The sequence below is a fragment of the Malurus melanocephalus genome, unplaced genomic scaffold (genome assembly GCF_030028575.1).
Source record: "Malurus melanocephalus ecotype Western Australia unplaced genomic scaffold, MMel_1.1 scaffold_145, whole genome shotgun sequence".
In the NCBI taxonomy this organism is placed as follows: domain Eukaryota; kingdom Metazoa; phylum Chordata; class Aves; order Passeriformes; family Maluridae; genus Malurus; species Malurus melanocephalus.
Genome location: NW_026623377.1, coordinates 263,599 through 280,269, shown reverse-complemented (window position 1 = coordinate 280,269; position 16,671 = coordinate 263,599). Strand labels below are relative to the sequence as shown.

Sequence of the window (16,671 nt, the reverse complement as noted above, 5' to 3'; positions counted from 1 at the left end):
GATCTAATTATCTAAGTGTCTTAAAGCAATTAGGGTAGCAAGAGAAATCTTGCCATGCCTTCCAAAAGAGAAATAACAGCTTCCAAGTTTTGATAGTTCAAATGCTACATGACTTAAGCCATGGTGTTCATTATGTCATTAGTACATTATGAGCATGTATCCCTTTAAACCTCAGGAGTGCTCTGTTTGCATTCTAGCAGTGCTCAAGCCATGATTCAGATTATCTGATCCTGGGAAGCCACATCTGAAGATGTCATGTTATTGTATATCTGACTGATCATACAACAGACTATGGGTTCCAGGGAACAACCTGCAGCTTTCCAACAGTATGCTGTTTGACTGAGATATCTTCAATGCGTTGATCAAGTTACTGTATTTTCTTTGGATGCTGTACAAGACCAGGGCTGTGGTAACTGATCAAAGATGAGCTGTGAGCCTACAGGAAGTGTGAAGTAATATGTATTTGTTTAAAACCCAGAGAAAGATGCTTAAACTAGTAAGTTTAGAATGAATTTATGACAGATTAAGGCTGTGTATACAGTCAGCAGTCAAAGCTCAGGGAATGAGTACTAAGATGGAACATACTCAGCTGTCTTGTCCACACCTGAGTGTCTCATGCCATCCGAAAGCCTGCGAGTATCCAAGCTACCTACATGGGCTGTCAAGAGAACACTATCCTCCTGAAAGGCAGGTGGAGTTGAGGCAGGGTATTTCACTGACCTGAACTGACACCAAATACCTGCACTGTAGACAGGCAAACCTTAGCACCATCATAGTTATGACAGAGCTCCAGACTCAACAGCTAACATGCAAGAGTCCATTTGTTGGGTAACTGAATAGTTCCTCAAGGTTTCACTGGCTGGAACTACCTACAAGTCACTGGGCTACAATGGCAGAACAGCACAGCAAGATCTCAGATTTCTATACTGTACACATCTACATTTAGGTGCCAGAATCTGAAACAAAATTCTGCTCTGTGACATCTCTGGAAGTCTCTGCCTTTCTGGAGTGTCAGCTGGGTGCTGGGTCACACACACCAGTGTATCTTAGAGAACATTATGTGGCTACATCTTTGCAAGTGAATTCAGTGTGGTATACCCGAGACAAGACTATAGCTTAATGTCGTAAGGTTCTGTGATAGGTGATTTCCTTCACACCTTCCTTTGTGTGCCACTGGAACATACCTTAAGCATAAAATGAAATTCTACAGGAATGTGACCTAAAGAGTATTGAAGATAGCAAGGCATTCTGCATATTAGCTACAGTGAAAAGCCCAAATGTACATCACAAGAGTTTTCCCAATACATGCCATAATATTATAGCTCTATCATGTTTATCCTATTTCCAAAGCTCCAAAGCTCCTGAAAACAAAACTTGCCTTTCTGAGCATTCAAATTTTGTTTTCAAAATATTTTTTTAAATACTTCTGCTAAAACAAAAACTGTAGAATTAGCAGGAATTCATGCAAGATCCAAAGTGCTGCTAGGAAAGCCCTATGCATGCCATATGCCTTGACTGACAATAGGTCATTAAAATTTATTCTCATAAGAATATGTGCCCATAACTAATGGATTAACTGTAAAGGTATATATTCTTATAAACGAGGATTAATTAGTTATCCGTTTGGATAGGGTGTACAGCTCATTTTTCAAATTCAGCTAAAGGCAGTTTAACTCTGGTAAGTTTCTGAATATACTGGGAAGATCTTTCTCATAGTTAAAGTACCAGTTAATTACCTTTCTCTACATAGTTGATTCTGAATATGTTATATTTTAATTCTCTTCACCATATGCTATAATTTTGAAATSTCAAACTGCTTATCCACTGCTTATGCTTATGCTTACCCACTATTGAAAAACCTTATTAACAAGACAGATTTTTTTTGCAACTCTGTTGATGGCTCATTTTGGTAAACTTCCCACTGAAATGAATAGGAAATGTGCTACGGTAATGACAAGAGTGATTGCAGGGGTTCACTTCAGCCTAAACAGCCTGGGAAGTAAAAGCCATGGTCACACCAAGACTTAAAGCAGTCTTATTTCAAGTATACTGCCCACCATTTAATTAAAATGACAGTCTTGATCATCAGCCACTTCTATATAAGCATAATTTCATTTGGCCATATTGTTGGCTAGGATAAGCTGAAATAATTCTACATAACTTTGATAGAACTATTGACTAAATATAACTAGTCAGTGCATGCTTTATATGATTGAAAAATAGTATTTTAACTAAACAAGTGTTTTGTGCTTGAAGAACTCCATGGTTATACACTGATGTGCACTCATGAAGAATCTGACTCAATTCAGTGCAGCTACAATGGATTTTTTGGGAGATCAGAACCACACCCCATGTCAGCCCCACAAACAAAAGAGATCACAAGACATACACCACCCTTTCAGCATAAATTTTGAATGAGGCAGCTTCTTTTTTTTTTCTTCTCCCTGAAGTTTCAACATTTGTGAGATGTACAAATGAGCCGTGATCGGCTGATGAAGTATTGAAACATTTATGACATAATGAATATGTCTGACAAACCTGGTGAAGCTGCTTTGAACAAGGGGGAAAAATGTTGACAAGATTAATATAACTTAAGTTGCTACAATGACAGAAAACAGGAAGCCTGTCTTAACCCACCGTCTGTTGGGCTGAGTCCGCGGGCTGCTGAGATCATGGAGAGGGACGGGCTGCTGTGCAGGGACCTGATGTAGTCCATGTAGGGGTTGATGTATGGGTGAGGGGTGCTGAAGGGAGACTCTGATGTTGCAGCAGGATTTCGGTGTGGGGAAATTCTAAGGAATGGAAGCTCTGAGTATGTCGGGCTACTAGATAAGGCAGAAGGCCTGGAAGAAAAAAAGGGAAGAAAAACCAAAACCAGCCAAGTTATCTACACAATAAAGAAAAATAGTGTAAAGGTAACACTCTTGTTTCTTGAAGAATAACAACGAGGTTGCATATGCACTAAAGTCAACTACTGGGAAATTAATTCTTCTCTGTACCTATTATTAGCAAAATTTCTATGACCAATTTTAGCATGATTTTATATTTGGTTTAATCTTTACACCCCTCAATACCCTTTCCCCAAGGAGTTAATCACTTCATTTAGAACAAAATATGCACACTGTATTACACAGTAAATCTTACTGCAATATGAAATACATACTGAGATTGAGAATCATTTATGTCTTCAAAACCATGTGGACTTGAAAAAGGAGCTTTGAGAGCCACAATGTACCCATGCCCTCCATTTGCCAGCTTACTCTTTCTGAAAGTGCAAGATGGCATGTTCCTATAGAAATCGTTTCCGGAAAACCAAACTTCGTAAGCCATTAAGATGGAGGGGTCCTTTGGAGCATTTTTTTTTGTTGCTGTTCTTTCCCTTGAAAAATGCACAAAATCTAGGGGCAGAGGAAGAAAGATTGCTACATATGTATGTTTTTAGTATGGCACCAGAGACCAATGCTTTTTAACAAGACCCCATAAATTAACTACCTAATTTTTGTGAAGGGAAAGCTGAGGTGCCTTCTCATGCTATATGTGATGAACCAAGGCAGAAAGCTGAGTTCACAGCTGACAAAAGATAAATAACCTGCTGTAACCCTCCCCATCATCCTACCCTGTTGATATGACAGTGTCTGGGCTTTGCAAGGAGACCTTTCTCTCACAGCATCCCATCTCCAAAGGCACTGGAAAAAGTTCAAATTTCATCAGAAGGGGTTGGAGTGCCTGTCCTTGCCAACCTGCTCTTTGGCAAAAGACAATGATTAAGCCTGGCATGCATTTGCTGTAGTCCAACTGGCTGACCCGAACTAAATGCCTTTTTTGTCCCTGTTTTTCCAATTAATTTAGCATATATACAGCACAGACACAGGCAGCAGCTGTGAGAGAAGTGAGGGCAACCTGGTCCTTTGATGCTGCTGGCTTACAAAGAGTAATCAAACAAGAAATGTATTTTTTTCCTTTAACATACACATATCATGATCAATAGGTAGTTGTCATCACCTAAAAGGCCAACAGAACATAATCTTATGTAGAAGCCACTTCTGCCCTGCCATCAACTTGGAAATGCTAGCATATGAGTGGGACAGTGATCAAAGTCATGAATTCCTAACATGACGCCAGCTTCCCTGCTACTAAATCCATGAGGGCTCGTAAAACCTGAGGAGTGAAAACTTCTCCTCGTGTGTTTTTCTCCCTCTTTTCCCTTCCCTTCCCTTTCCTATTTGTCTTTTTTTGTGTTTCTTGCCCTCCTACATCTTTCTGCAAGGCAAGCCTCTTTAGCCTTCCCATAGGAAAATAACTCCTAGCTCCAAAGTTCTTTAGAGAGCTGTATTTGTTGTCTGCTAGCAGCAGGTACTGAAGGTGCACATGAGAAAGTCACCCACATAAAGCTAAGCCATTCACTAGCATGCCTTCACCATATTTGAAATGCACAGAGAATCCGAAACCACAAGGCACTTTCCACCACTGTGCAAACCAGACATCTCCTTTCCTCAGAGAACTTTTTGACTGCATGGTTCTAAAGTACCTTTGTTTTACAGTGCATCTCTTATCTTGGTACTGTGAAACCCCACCAGACATGAAACATTCGTTGTCCTTTGGTTCCCTATAAGGCCATGTGTGGGAGGCAGGAAAAACTCATGGTGATGTAGGAAGCAAAAGTACTACAGCTGGGTATCACATTACAGAGTGGATTTCCCATCCTGGCAGTGAGGAAAAATAGATTACTATAGCAAATTTAATCTTTGTTACAAAAGTAACCAAGAAACTAAGTTTGAATGTCATTTTACAAGTGATTTTTTAAAATGTGATCCCAACTCATAGAAACACGAAGAGCATGCAGGCAAGCTGGGGCCTTGGCCTTATCTGGTGCACATTGAACAGAAAACTGTTTAAATGCTTATGCAAGAAGGCTGAAAGTCTGTATCGGCCTCAAATGATTCACTCTCCAGCTGGCCAACTGCCAAAGGCTGCCGCAGGAGCAAGATTAAGAGCCAAGCTGTCAGCTTCTCCCTCCAGATCCAACAAGAGCCATTCAAGGACACCAGGACTCAGCCGCTCTTCTCCTCCTCCACCCTGCCTCTCTCTCTTCTCTTCAGTTTTCCTAGAATGCTAGGGAAAGGACACCAACCTGGGTAACATCAGCCAAGAGCAGGCATATAAACAGTATTATATGAAGCAGAAATAAGGAGTTATCAGATTCCACAAAGAATTCCCAGCTCTGGACTCTGATGTTTCCTAATTTCTCTCAAGTATCTGATTCTAACATGCTGCTAACTTTTGTGCTCACTGTGGACTTTTCTCGCTCCTCTGTGTTCCCAGACCCTCCTTTCCCTAGAGCCACATTTTCCCCACATTCCTTCTTCGTCTGCTCTCAGTCCCCCAATTTGAGTCCTGATGTATTCCAATAAATGTCACCTATTTTTCCTTTCGCTCTGTGATTAAACTTCACTGTGAACATCTTTCACAAGTATTAACTCCCTCCTTCAAACTCAAATGCAGCTTTTAGAAAAGGGTGCTGTCAAACATCCTTACTGTTGCTTTGCAACCTTGTGAACTAATAAAGAATGACTTTTGCCTTGTAAACAGCAAACAGTACAGCCCAGGAGTGGTTTTGCAGATTCAGTGACAAGCAAATCAAATCTCCAGATGTGGGAGGCAGTCCATTCCCGAAATTTTTATTTTACATGTATAGAATAACAGAATGGTTTGGATTGGAAAGTACTTTTACAGGTATCTAGTCCAACTCTGTTGTCATGTGCAGCGAAAAAAGCTGGAGAGCCTCCTTCAAACTCAGGACTCTTCAGTCCAGCACGCTGCACCTAGCCATGCATCCTGCTGGGATTCTGCCTTGCATCTGAGGGATAAAATGAGGCTTCAGCGTGAGAAGAGACAAGGAGATTTTCAGTGATACTGCTTGAAAATTTATGCCTCACCTGCAAACTGTGGGAAGGCAGGACTTGCCCTGCATCTTCTCCTGCGCAGGGTTTTTCCCATTATACAACATATTCAGACTACTTAAGAGAGGCGGCAGAGCAAATGTATGCTCTTTTCTGGATCAGGACCTCTGTGTCTACTTCTAGAGATCCTGCAAACTCAACTCAAATTTCATACAAAGCTTATCAGTTTCAGTACATACTTGCAGTTGAAGGTCTCCAGGTTTGTGTGTAGAAGAGATCCGATGGCTGTGTTTCATGCATAATTTTTATCCTGGCACATTAGCATGATTTTTTATTTTCTCAGTAACCTTGATTACATCTATAAACCTGAGATGTTACCTATATATCTTACACTATAACATAAATGAGAAGGAGCAGAGAACTGGGTGTGGCTGTGGAGGCATCGCCTCCCTTCTGTCCAGAAGGCCTTCCTGTTCACTGCGGCAGTGCTGAAATATCGTAAGTGCCACACAGCTTCCATATCTAACACGGGGCTTCCCACTCCCCACCCAATTCCAGCCTACAGCTTCTTCCTGTCCCAATTCTGATGCTCTGGGGAATGTCATCTCCTCAGCCCGCAAATAGCACATACGTTCCGAGGCAGTGAGATCTGTCTAAAGGCAAACAGGTGTATTTTTTCCTGTTACTCATGACACATTTTTGATGAATGTTGCAGAGGTGTCTGCACAGTCTTAAAAACTTACATAGTCACACTAGCTCAGTAAACAACGTCAGTTGTAGGGCAAATCACAATAAGTGTGAAGCTACTTTTCAATTTTTTTTTCCTGACCACTGCTGAACTGCAAGTGAATTATCCGTAAGACTTCAGTAATTACTCATTAAAATGGTGTGTCATTTTGTATTTGGTGTGTCATACTGTTGCTTACAGCTGCAGTAGATGAACTCAGCACAAGAAGACTGACAAGCAACACGTTTGGATTTAAACCACCACAATAATCAAATCAAATGCAATTGCCTTTTTCAGTCCATACAGCTCTTTTTTAACTGGTGATGGAAGATCATGGGAATCTGAGAGCTGATGAGGCAAACATGAGCAAGTTATACATATTTCAAAATGACCTGCATGCACAGATCATTACCTTGTATTAGGTATCTTGAAAGGATCACATATTCTTTCCATCAGCAGAGAACTGGGATACAGAGGTTCCTACCACATATTTTAGGGTGGTTTTTGTACTTAAGCATTAGCCAGTTTTACAATGAGAAAGATGAGATTGCCCAAATTCAGATCCTATCTTTTTCTTTGCCACTAATGGAACAACTGATTTATGTAAGTGAAATACTTCTGTCTGGCTATGACTAGAGGTGAAAGACCCTGGGTAGGTAAGGCAGCACAGAGCTTGTTGACTGTTGGGCCTTTCAACCACCCTCTCAGTGTCACACTGATAGGATTCAGGAGCACATTTTCCAGTCACACAGTTATAGCATTCATGCAGACCTAGCAAAGAGACAGGCAGAAAACCAGCCCAAAGTCCTTGAAACTATCTTATGTGGATTCAGGCACGTAACTGAGTTTGGAATTGAGGTGGGGGGGAGGGGAATGGAAATCAAAAATAGCCAGGTCAGGGTGCTGGGGAGCAGCAAAGGCCAGCCACACCCTAAGATAAGGCAAGCCAGGAGCCACGAATGGGCAATGCACTCCATGCCACCAGATCTGAGTGAGTGACCAGAGCCAGGTGCTGCTAACACTGTCAAACAGCAATCTGAGATGAGATAAAGTGCCAAACCAGGTCTGGGTTGGGCCAGTCAAATGCAGAAGGAGACAGGGACAAAGACAGGTCAGGAGACACATTACACTATGGTTTGGAGGACTCCATCCAGAACACATATCTACAATGCAGATGCTGAGCTCAGCCATGAGCAGGACCAGAAATGGGCACTCCTTATAACACAGGTCAGGCAGCTCAATTAAAAAGGAGTTTTGGGTGCATGAGGTGTTAGTAGAGGGCTCAGGTGTGGCCACTCAAGACACTTATAGCCAATTAGTAGCCTCAGGATACTTACATCCTTTGGAGCCTTGAACAGTTTTAAGCCATGCCAAAATACCAATACAGTGCAAATGGTCGCTGTTCTTGTATTTTGAAACTGTGAAAACTACAGCAGGCCCCAGGGCATGCTACAACCCCCACACTTTGTCACAGGCATTCTTCAACAGCAAGGTTTTCTGGAAGCAGATGTAAAGACCCTCAGAACAGCCACAAAGGTCTGTGCCACAGGAAAATCTGGATTAATCTTTTTGAGATTGGTTCAGTGTTACTGAAGAGATCTGTCATAAATGGCTTCCAAATAACTTTAAGCTGTGCTTCGACAAAAACCTCTTCTAAGCACAACCTGTCTTAAAAAAAAAAAAAAAAAAAAAAGTCCTGGTGATTTAAGCCCTTTCTGATTTTAAAGGAAACTATAACTCCAGGACTGGAAATCTTAATGCCAAGTTTTGTCCTGATAAAATTTTAAATGGTTCTTTTATAAATCTGCTGAAAAATACATTTATATTGAAAACAGCAAGTGATTCTTAACTATAACATTGTAAATATGACACTGAGCTGAGGTTACAGATGGAACAATAATCTATCTCACAGAACAAAGCTTGTCAACGAAGTGGGATGAAATATTGTAACATAACCTAATTTATTATTGCCTTTTCATCCATCTTGTTATATTATGAACGTGTCAAAGTTCAAATCTTGATATTTAATCATTTAACAGTACATTATTCAATGCTGGAGTAAGCATTGATGGCATAACTCTCATACCAATGATATCCACACTGTTTCTATGATACCTGTTCAATTCAGTCCTGCCTGGAGAATTGAAAAATATTAAACTCATTAAACGGCCTATGATACTTTTATTTTATTTTTTCTGCAATAATATTTTAATATCTGCCCACAAAACATTAACACTTCTATTTCTAGTAGAACCTGAAAGAAGAACAAACAAGGACTTTCTTGGTATGTAGTGACGCCTATTCTAGAGCTTGTGGCTCAATCCCTTTGGTAATATCTCCATGTTAAATTTCTATTGTTTATTTAATACCATAGTTACTGGTACAGACTGACCCTTCAGCACCAGCAGCCAACAACAGGCTAATAAAAAGTTTTCATATTGAGAAAGTTGAGCTCTGAGATTTCAATGCAAGGAGATTGAGGCCAGCAGTGAACATTTTTAAAATGCAATTCCATAGTCCTTTTCTCATTTCACTTCTAATTGAATTGGTAAACAATCAAACCCATAAATACATACTATGGGAAATCAATAATATAATTTTTAATAACTAATTTTTTTCAGAAATTCCAGCTTAAAATAGGCACTGCATTCCCCTAAAATCAGTCACTGCCTCTATATTACATTCTTAGACTCAGGAAAATTAGGCAAGTAATTATCAACATTTAAAGAGTTATTTGAGTAGTGGAAATGTCAGAGTATACTTCACACAAAACAGCTCAAGTGCTGCAAAAGAGAAAGCACTGTTAACTATATTTTCTTAATGGTGGAAATTAAGATAAAGGAAAACAATAGCATGTTTTTAAAATTCTAATACAAAACTCCCCTCTTGATTTCCTGTGTAATTTTTATGTTTCAACACCTAGTAAATATTTGCTCACTTTTCCTCCAAAATTCACACTGGAGCTGTAGTCAGCATACAGAAGTAAGTCACAGAATCTGATCTGGTAGCAATCTTTCATTCAATGGATATGTGTTCAAATAAATCATGAGTGGGTCCGTGCCTATGTCGCTCACATATAAGAGAAGGCTAGATCAGGGTTTGAGGTACGCAGGCTCTGGTTTGGTTTCCATCACTTATCTGCTGTCCACCTTCTACAAGTGTGTTGTCTTCCTGATCCACTCTCTCCCTATCTTTAAAACTGTGGTAAAGCACTTAGAAAATGTTCAGTATCTACAGCAGAAAGGTGAGATCAAGACATCCTATGTTATAAATATTTTCTCACTGAGGCAAGGATAATGCCATACAAAATGTGTGCAGTTCTGGTATGTAAATTCCTAAAATACACAAATAACCTCATCTGGAGTTAGAATAAAATGTTTCTCTCACATGAAGTTAAAAGGCAGGAAAAAAAAGCCACAAATGTCTGTACAAGGGATGTTCATGGTGCTAGAAACCATGCATGACAATTAGGAATGACCTAATATATAGGAATGACCTAATAATATTACTCTGGTTCCCCTTTCCTTCTTTGGGAAGTGTTATCATTATGACATTACAGTTAAAAAATTGAGTACATTAATCAAGGCACTAAATCCTTATTCAGTGATTGTACTCCTATTTTTCAGCTGATGGACTGAATGAACACAGACCCAGGTTCTTTACATACACTGTCTGCTACTTAAAAGAATTCATAAATAACCCAACCATCAGCTTGTGGATTTCCTCAATAGTTTAGGCCATGAAAAGCAATGAATATACATTCTGTTATTTAACATGCTGATTAAATAAGGTCAGCTATAACACAGTTGACCTTCAGCTCACAGTAACACCTGTACTGACTACAGCAAGCAGCTGCTGCTTCAGGTGATACAGACTTGGATTCTTGACACTCATTCCTTAAATTTGTGTGCTGACACAGTTTTGATGGTTAAAGTTCCTTCGTTATGAAAAATGCAAATAAAACTATCCTCTGTCTCCCAGTATTTCTCAAGTCCAGTCTTCTTGTTCTCGTCCTCACATGTTGGTAATCTGTAATCTCCCTGCAACAACTAGCCTCTCTTTTTCCTCTTCTTTCTGTCCACCTACCTCTGTCACTGCCTCCTGACACTCCTCTGAAACTCTGTCCACTTGGCCTTTGCAATACAGAGCATCCCAGCTTTCCTTTCTCCAAATCCTTCTCAGAATGCTGCTAAGAAATCAGTGACTGGGGTAAGGTTATATAAATTTATTTGGCAGTTTTTTTGCTTGCAAAAAGGGTGCAAGCATACCGAAAAGTGACCAACTATAACAACTCCCTCCACATGTCACTTGCCCATTATAGGCTACTACCAAACATTATCTTGCCAATTTTGCAGCAGCTGTGTAAGCCTCCGAGCACCCAGCTGGAGCTCCTCCCAGCACATGTAACACATCTCTGCCTCTGACCCCTTCATCACCCAGTTTCAGGGAGCCAAAGCAAATCTGTGAGACTGTAAATGGGGCAAAGGCACACAACCCTGCTGAGGGACAAGGGCTAATCCCCAGGGCGAGGAAAACAGCTGCGGCTGAGGCCATCAGAGCTGACTCACCAGAGTTCATTTGCCAAAGAGGTCTGACTGAGAGCTCTTCCTGGCAGAGCTCCGATCCTGCACAGAGCTGTTGGACACTGCAGTAATGTAAACAGTAAACAAAAGTAATGCTAATATGTGACTCCCATCACTTGCTTCTGCTAGAGCCTTCCCCAGGCATTGCCTTATTTCACTCAGCTCACACTGACTTCAATGAACCACAAGTAAAGTAAGACCTTAGACCTTCATAGCACAGCCCAACCTCAGTGCTGGTAAATTTTTCCTCCCCTGTCTTCAGCTGGTTCCAAGTTTACTCACTTGTGTTCATTAATATATGGAGGATAATATATCAATGTTGCATTTAATGCAGAAATCATCATCATGAATATAAAACAGATGCACAGAACCTTGAATAAGGCTGTCAGGGACTTCCACACACCATTTCCTCTTCAAGCTATCCTGTAGCACGAAGTGCAGCAGGAAAATCTAAAAGTTCTACTTCCTACTCACTATTTGTTGACAGCAATAACAGACTGGGCAGCAAAATTACCAATTGCATTCCTACAGCAAACTTCTCTGCTCTGCAATTCTCTTCCAATGCTCTTGAGGTGGTCTCAATTGCTATTCAAATTCTAGCCCCCTCTAGGTTACAGTCAGAGCCTGCCATCCCTTCAAGTGTTTAACCACAGAGGCACCATTATGTGAGTATGTGGACATATACAAATCCGGACCGCATTAATGCACCCCTTTCTTCCCTCCCTTGCCCCTTCCTCCTCTCCCTCAGAAAAAGTGGGTCGAAGGAGTGTCAGATGCTTTATCACACTTAATGCTGTTAAGTCAGCTAATTGAATAAACATTTGTTTAACATTTGCTCCTATTTCACTAATGCACTGCGAGAATGAGAAGAATTTTATTCCCTTTCTCCCCCATCCTCCCCCTTCCTCTGGAGTGCCACTAGCTGTTATCGCAGTGACTAATGTGCTGTATGTGGCCATTATAGTCCTCAACTCTGAAATTACACCCAGGATGAACGATAGGCTCTGCCTGTATGCTGATTGGAGTTGGATGATGATTGATTAGAAGAAAGTCAGACTACGTAGCCATGCAAAAAGAACTGCACTAAGCCACAAGCTTAAACACTAAAGAGCATTTCACCAGTGGCTTCAGAACTATTAGATGTTTTCATATGAACAACATTTCTCACATCCAGGTTTGTGCATTTTATCTTTATTCTTTCAAATCCTGAAATTGGTTGGATAAGAGGGTTATATGTATTATATATATATATATATATATATATACACACACACACACACATTTCTAAGAGTAGCCTGAACTTTTAGGGGAAATTGAAGAGGCTTTGTGTCAAGTACAGCTAAATCCAGCCTTTCTATATCAAACCCCTGCTAGAAAATTACTGTGCAGATGATAAGGCTGAAAGATATAATAAAAAGTGACTCTACTCAATTTACACTGCAATATTGGTATGACTGAATATTTTTCATTCAGGTGACTGATAAAATCACTAAACTGTATTGCAGATAAATAAAGGAGGCTTCTGTCAAGAATAAACACCATTAATCATGAAGTCTCACCCTCTGAGTGGCTGTGCTATGCAACTGCACAAATGCATCATCACAAGTGGCATGTGACCCAGTGCCTCCTTTCTTCCTCCAGCTCCCTGGTGATACTGTCTCCTTAGGAAACTTTCCTGTTGCCTTTATAACATTTGGAAGCCCTGGAATGTCTTTTCCTTTCAAGTTTATACACTAGTGCAACTGAAATCTAAATTTTAGTGGCAATATATTCACGTAAAAATTGAACCCACAAGACAAAATTCAGCATTACAGTGAAAAGGCTGTGTTTAAACAGCCTTATAATTTTAAGGCTGAAACAAGTATGACATTTTCCCTCTAAGACTTGTTATATTTTCCTCCAAATCCACATTTTTTACTGGTTTTATTACTTAGTTTTGCTATTTCCAAATAGCTGCTGAGTTTCTTTTTGAACATACAAATATGAAATCTCTTAGCATCATAAATCTGCTTCAGTAGAATCTATGGGAATACTTTCAAAAAAGCAACTTACATGCTGAAAAATGGACATGTGCTGAAAGAAAATTATCCAGCAAAAGCACAGTTACAGAAAAGAAAAACAGACAACTTCGGTAACCTTTTTGTAACCTGTTTTAGTACGAGTGATGATTCAATAGTGGCCATGTTATTAAGCGAGAATGAAGCAGTGCCCTACACACTAATGAGGTTAAAAAATGTAGTTAGGTCTTCATGTTAAAGGCACTTAGCAAGCAGCCTGCTTGGCAAAGACCAACTGTGTGCTGGAGCAGAGGACTAATCACACAGGCAGGAATCAAATCGACTGGAAGAATTAGGAGACTTGCGGCCCCGAGGAATGTAATTCATGCAGAAAAGCAGTTGTCAGAGTGAGGCCAGGGAACTGTGTGGGAAGAAAGCAAAATAAACAGCTCAACAAAGAAAATAAAGGCGCTCAAATAGTGGCTTTTCTAGTGCTTGAGTACACTGAAACTTCAGTGGATGCATATGACAAAAAGTTCATCAAAGATGACCTCTATAAAAGCAATATACCGGTAAATAGTGAACTGGTTCAAAAACACTCAGAAAATGCCTGTAGGTGTCTAAAAAATACCCTTGAAGTTATTATGCAGGACAGAGAAAGTACACATACCTACATGTATGCATGATTGGGAGAAGATGGAAAACAACCAAATAGTACAAAACTAAAAGTGTTGAAATGGTTTCTACAATTACTCCTAATTTCTCTCTCTACCATTCAGAGACGAGAGGAGGATGCAATCTGCATGCAAAGACTGCTCCTGCCTGCGTGCAGCAATACTCTTAGTGGAAAAACAGCATTGCTAATTAGGATCCACTCCTACAGCATGAGGACCAGATTAGTGCATCCATCAGGGGAATTATCTGACCAGAAAGAAGAGCTTGAGGCTTGTCCTAAATCTCAGAAAAACTCATGTGTTATTCATGGGAAGTTTTTCCTGTGATGGGTATGACCCATGAAAGTAAAATTAAACTTTGAAATTTAATGATATGTGAATTTCACAAATACTTTGTTCTCTTAAAAAAAAAAAAAAAAGTATTTTTTATTAATGTGTTATTACTCTCATAATTTCAGGTTTGGCTTTTTCTTTTTTATTTTCAGAGAATGAAGCTTTTACCACTTTTAGTACTTTGGAACCTTTCTCCTCATCTCATTCATTCATTTACAATTCTTCTAAATTGTCCCTAAGTCAAACTCAAAAATGCCATGCTCACTATTGTTCCAGCAAATTGTAGCTTCTCTTCTTCTCTTAACTCTTCCTCCCATTAAGGCAGGTGTTCCTTCTCCTGGAAAAGCACCTGGAAAGCTTCTCACATTACCTCAAATGAACACTGTCCTCACCATCTGTTTTGTGATGCTAAGAAATACTATTTTCCCAAATTCAAAACCAAAGCAAAAAAACCCTTTCATTTCCAGTAGCTGCGGTAAGTCACGTCCACAACATTATAAAACTGGGATTCGGGGAAGAAAGACATCTTTTTAAAAAAAAAAAATTATTTTATATGATAAAATAATAACTTCACTGTTTAAAACAAAACAAAGTTGGCAATAACAAAAGAGAAATTCCATGGCTGAGTATTTCTCCTATTGCACTTGCTACCCATGTTTGACTGTGAAAGGAACATTTGACTAAAATTCTAACTTTACAAGACTCCAGTCCTGACAGAAACAGTGATGTGAAGGTTCAACATTAATCATTTCTGTTAAGGTATGGTTGGATTTGCTTCAAATCTGCTAACCTCAGCAGACAGCCCAAAATTGATATTCACAGGGATTAGTGCCTGTTACAGAACAGAGTATCAGCTAGAATTTCTCATCTAAAACTACTTGCAGCAGAAAAAAAAATATATAAATCTACAGAAACTCCTGTATAAAATTCTACATATATACATTTCTGTACAAAATACAGAGATTATTTTCTGAAATACATCCTCTCCCCCTCCTCCCCTAGACAAATACATGATTTGGGAAAGAAAAGCCATTTTGATAGTGCACCTGAGTGACAATATCAGCTGTACAGTACATATGCATGCTGTACCCAGGATTGGAGACCAGGGGTGACCTTATGAAAATATGACTTCCAAGTTTTTCCCATCTAACAAGCACCACCACAAACCGCAGATGTGCAAGTCACAGATCAGCACCAACATTCATGAGTGCACTAGGATTTGCGGGTATGTGAAGCACCACTTACTTCAAAGGTGAATGTTGCTAAGGTACAAGGGAGGAAGAAAGATATTCCCCTAAAAGCCCTTTCTTGTATTTTCTCTGCCAGTGTTGAAGGTCCAGATATGGGAGAAATCTGAGGTACAGATAAGATCAGGAAAACATTCAGTTCTCATGCCAGGCTGAGAAGTCTTGTCTCAGCACAGCTTTACAACTTTTTTACACTGCAAGCACTGAAAGCCATTTTGCTGCTACGTAACCCAGACTACAAGTTAGTCCTAACAAATGGTAAATATATAATGGCTGGAACACCATAGCCAGTAAAAGTAACAAAAGATAAAGTCCTCACACTGCTATTCTTGCTCTATTTGTGTGAAAAACTGGAGCTGGAAAAACATTCCCCAGGTAAAGCTGTAACTTTGAAAACCACAAGAACCAGAAATGGGTGGAAATACTAATGTGACTGTAGAGGGAATATATGAAAAACAAGCACTAGACATAAAGGAAATGAATATTCTGGCTGCATACATTTTTTGAAAAGTAGTAAATTCAGTTTTGAAGTCTTTGAAGTAAACGCGTTATGTATATGCTGGAACCTTTACTAGTTCTCTAGACAGAATAGGTAGCTGGATGTGTGGATGGCAAATTGGCAAGCTTAGAACACACCTGCACTAGCTACAAATTTGCTCCCTCAGGCTCTCTGCGATGTAATCTAATCACAGGAGTAAAAACACCATTCCCAGAAAAGATGTCAGGATGGAAGCCTGATGTCCAAGGAACAAGCATGGCAAACGTAGACAGAGGCAGACTGCACAAGCTTTCTTGGTACTGTCTTGATGATATACGCTGATAGTGATCTTACAGGGTAAAGCAGAGAACATCTGATTGCCCCTGATCATTCTACTCCTGTTCTCTCTGCCAAAACTGTCTACAATGTTGTTAAATGGGGCTATTTGCATTGGTGGCCTCTATAAACTGGACTAGACTATCAATCTTTTCTTCCACGGGCCAGTGGAAAAGGCATGATAAATCTAGGCTGAATTTCAGCAGGAAATACTGTACTGAAAGATGTGTATCTTTAAAGAGATAGCCACTTAAATCTGATATGTTTCGAATTCTCCCTCATGTGAAATACTCCCTAATTTTCTGTTGATCCTTAACACCAATGGCCACAAGACCTCACAAATAATGCTTTCAAGAAGATGATAGGATAGTTCAAGCTTTGTACTCCTGACTCAGG

General features: G+C 39.8%; 1 protein-coding gene across 2 annotated transcripts in view; it reads right to left on the bottom strand.

Annotated features, from left to right (window-relative positions):
• GLI3 (GLI family zinc finger 3) overlaps positions 1 to 16,671 on the bottom strand; it is a 202,867-nt gene that overhangs the window by 64,492 nt on the left and 121,704 nt on the right. For both annotated transcript variants that reach the window (XM_057371346.1, XM_057371347.1), the window contains exon 5: positions 2,638 to 2,843. In XM_057371346.1, coding sequence (XP_057227329.1) covers positions 2,638 to 2,843 — 206 coding nt within the window. The remainder of the gene's footprint in view (positions 1 to 2,637; positions 2,844 to 16,671) is intronic.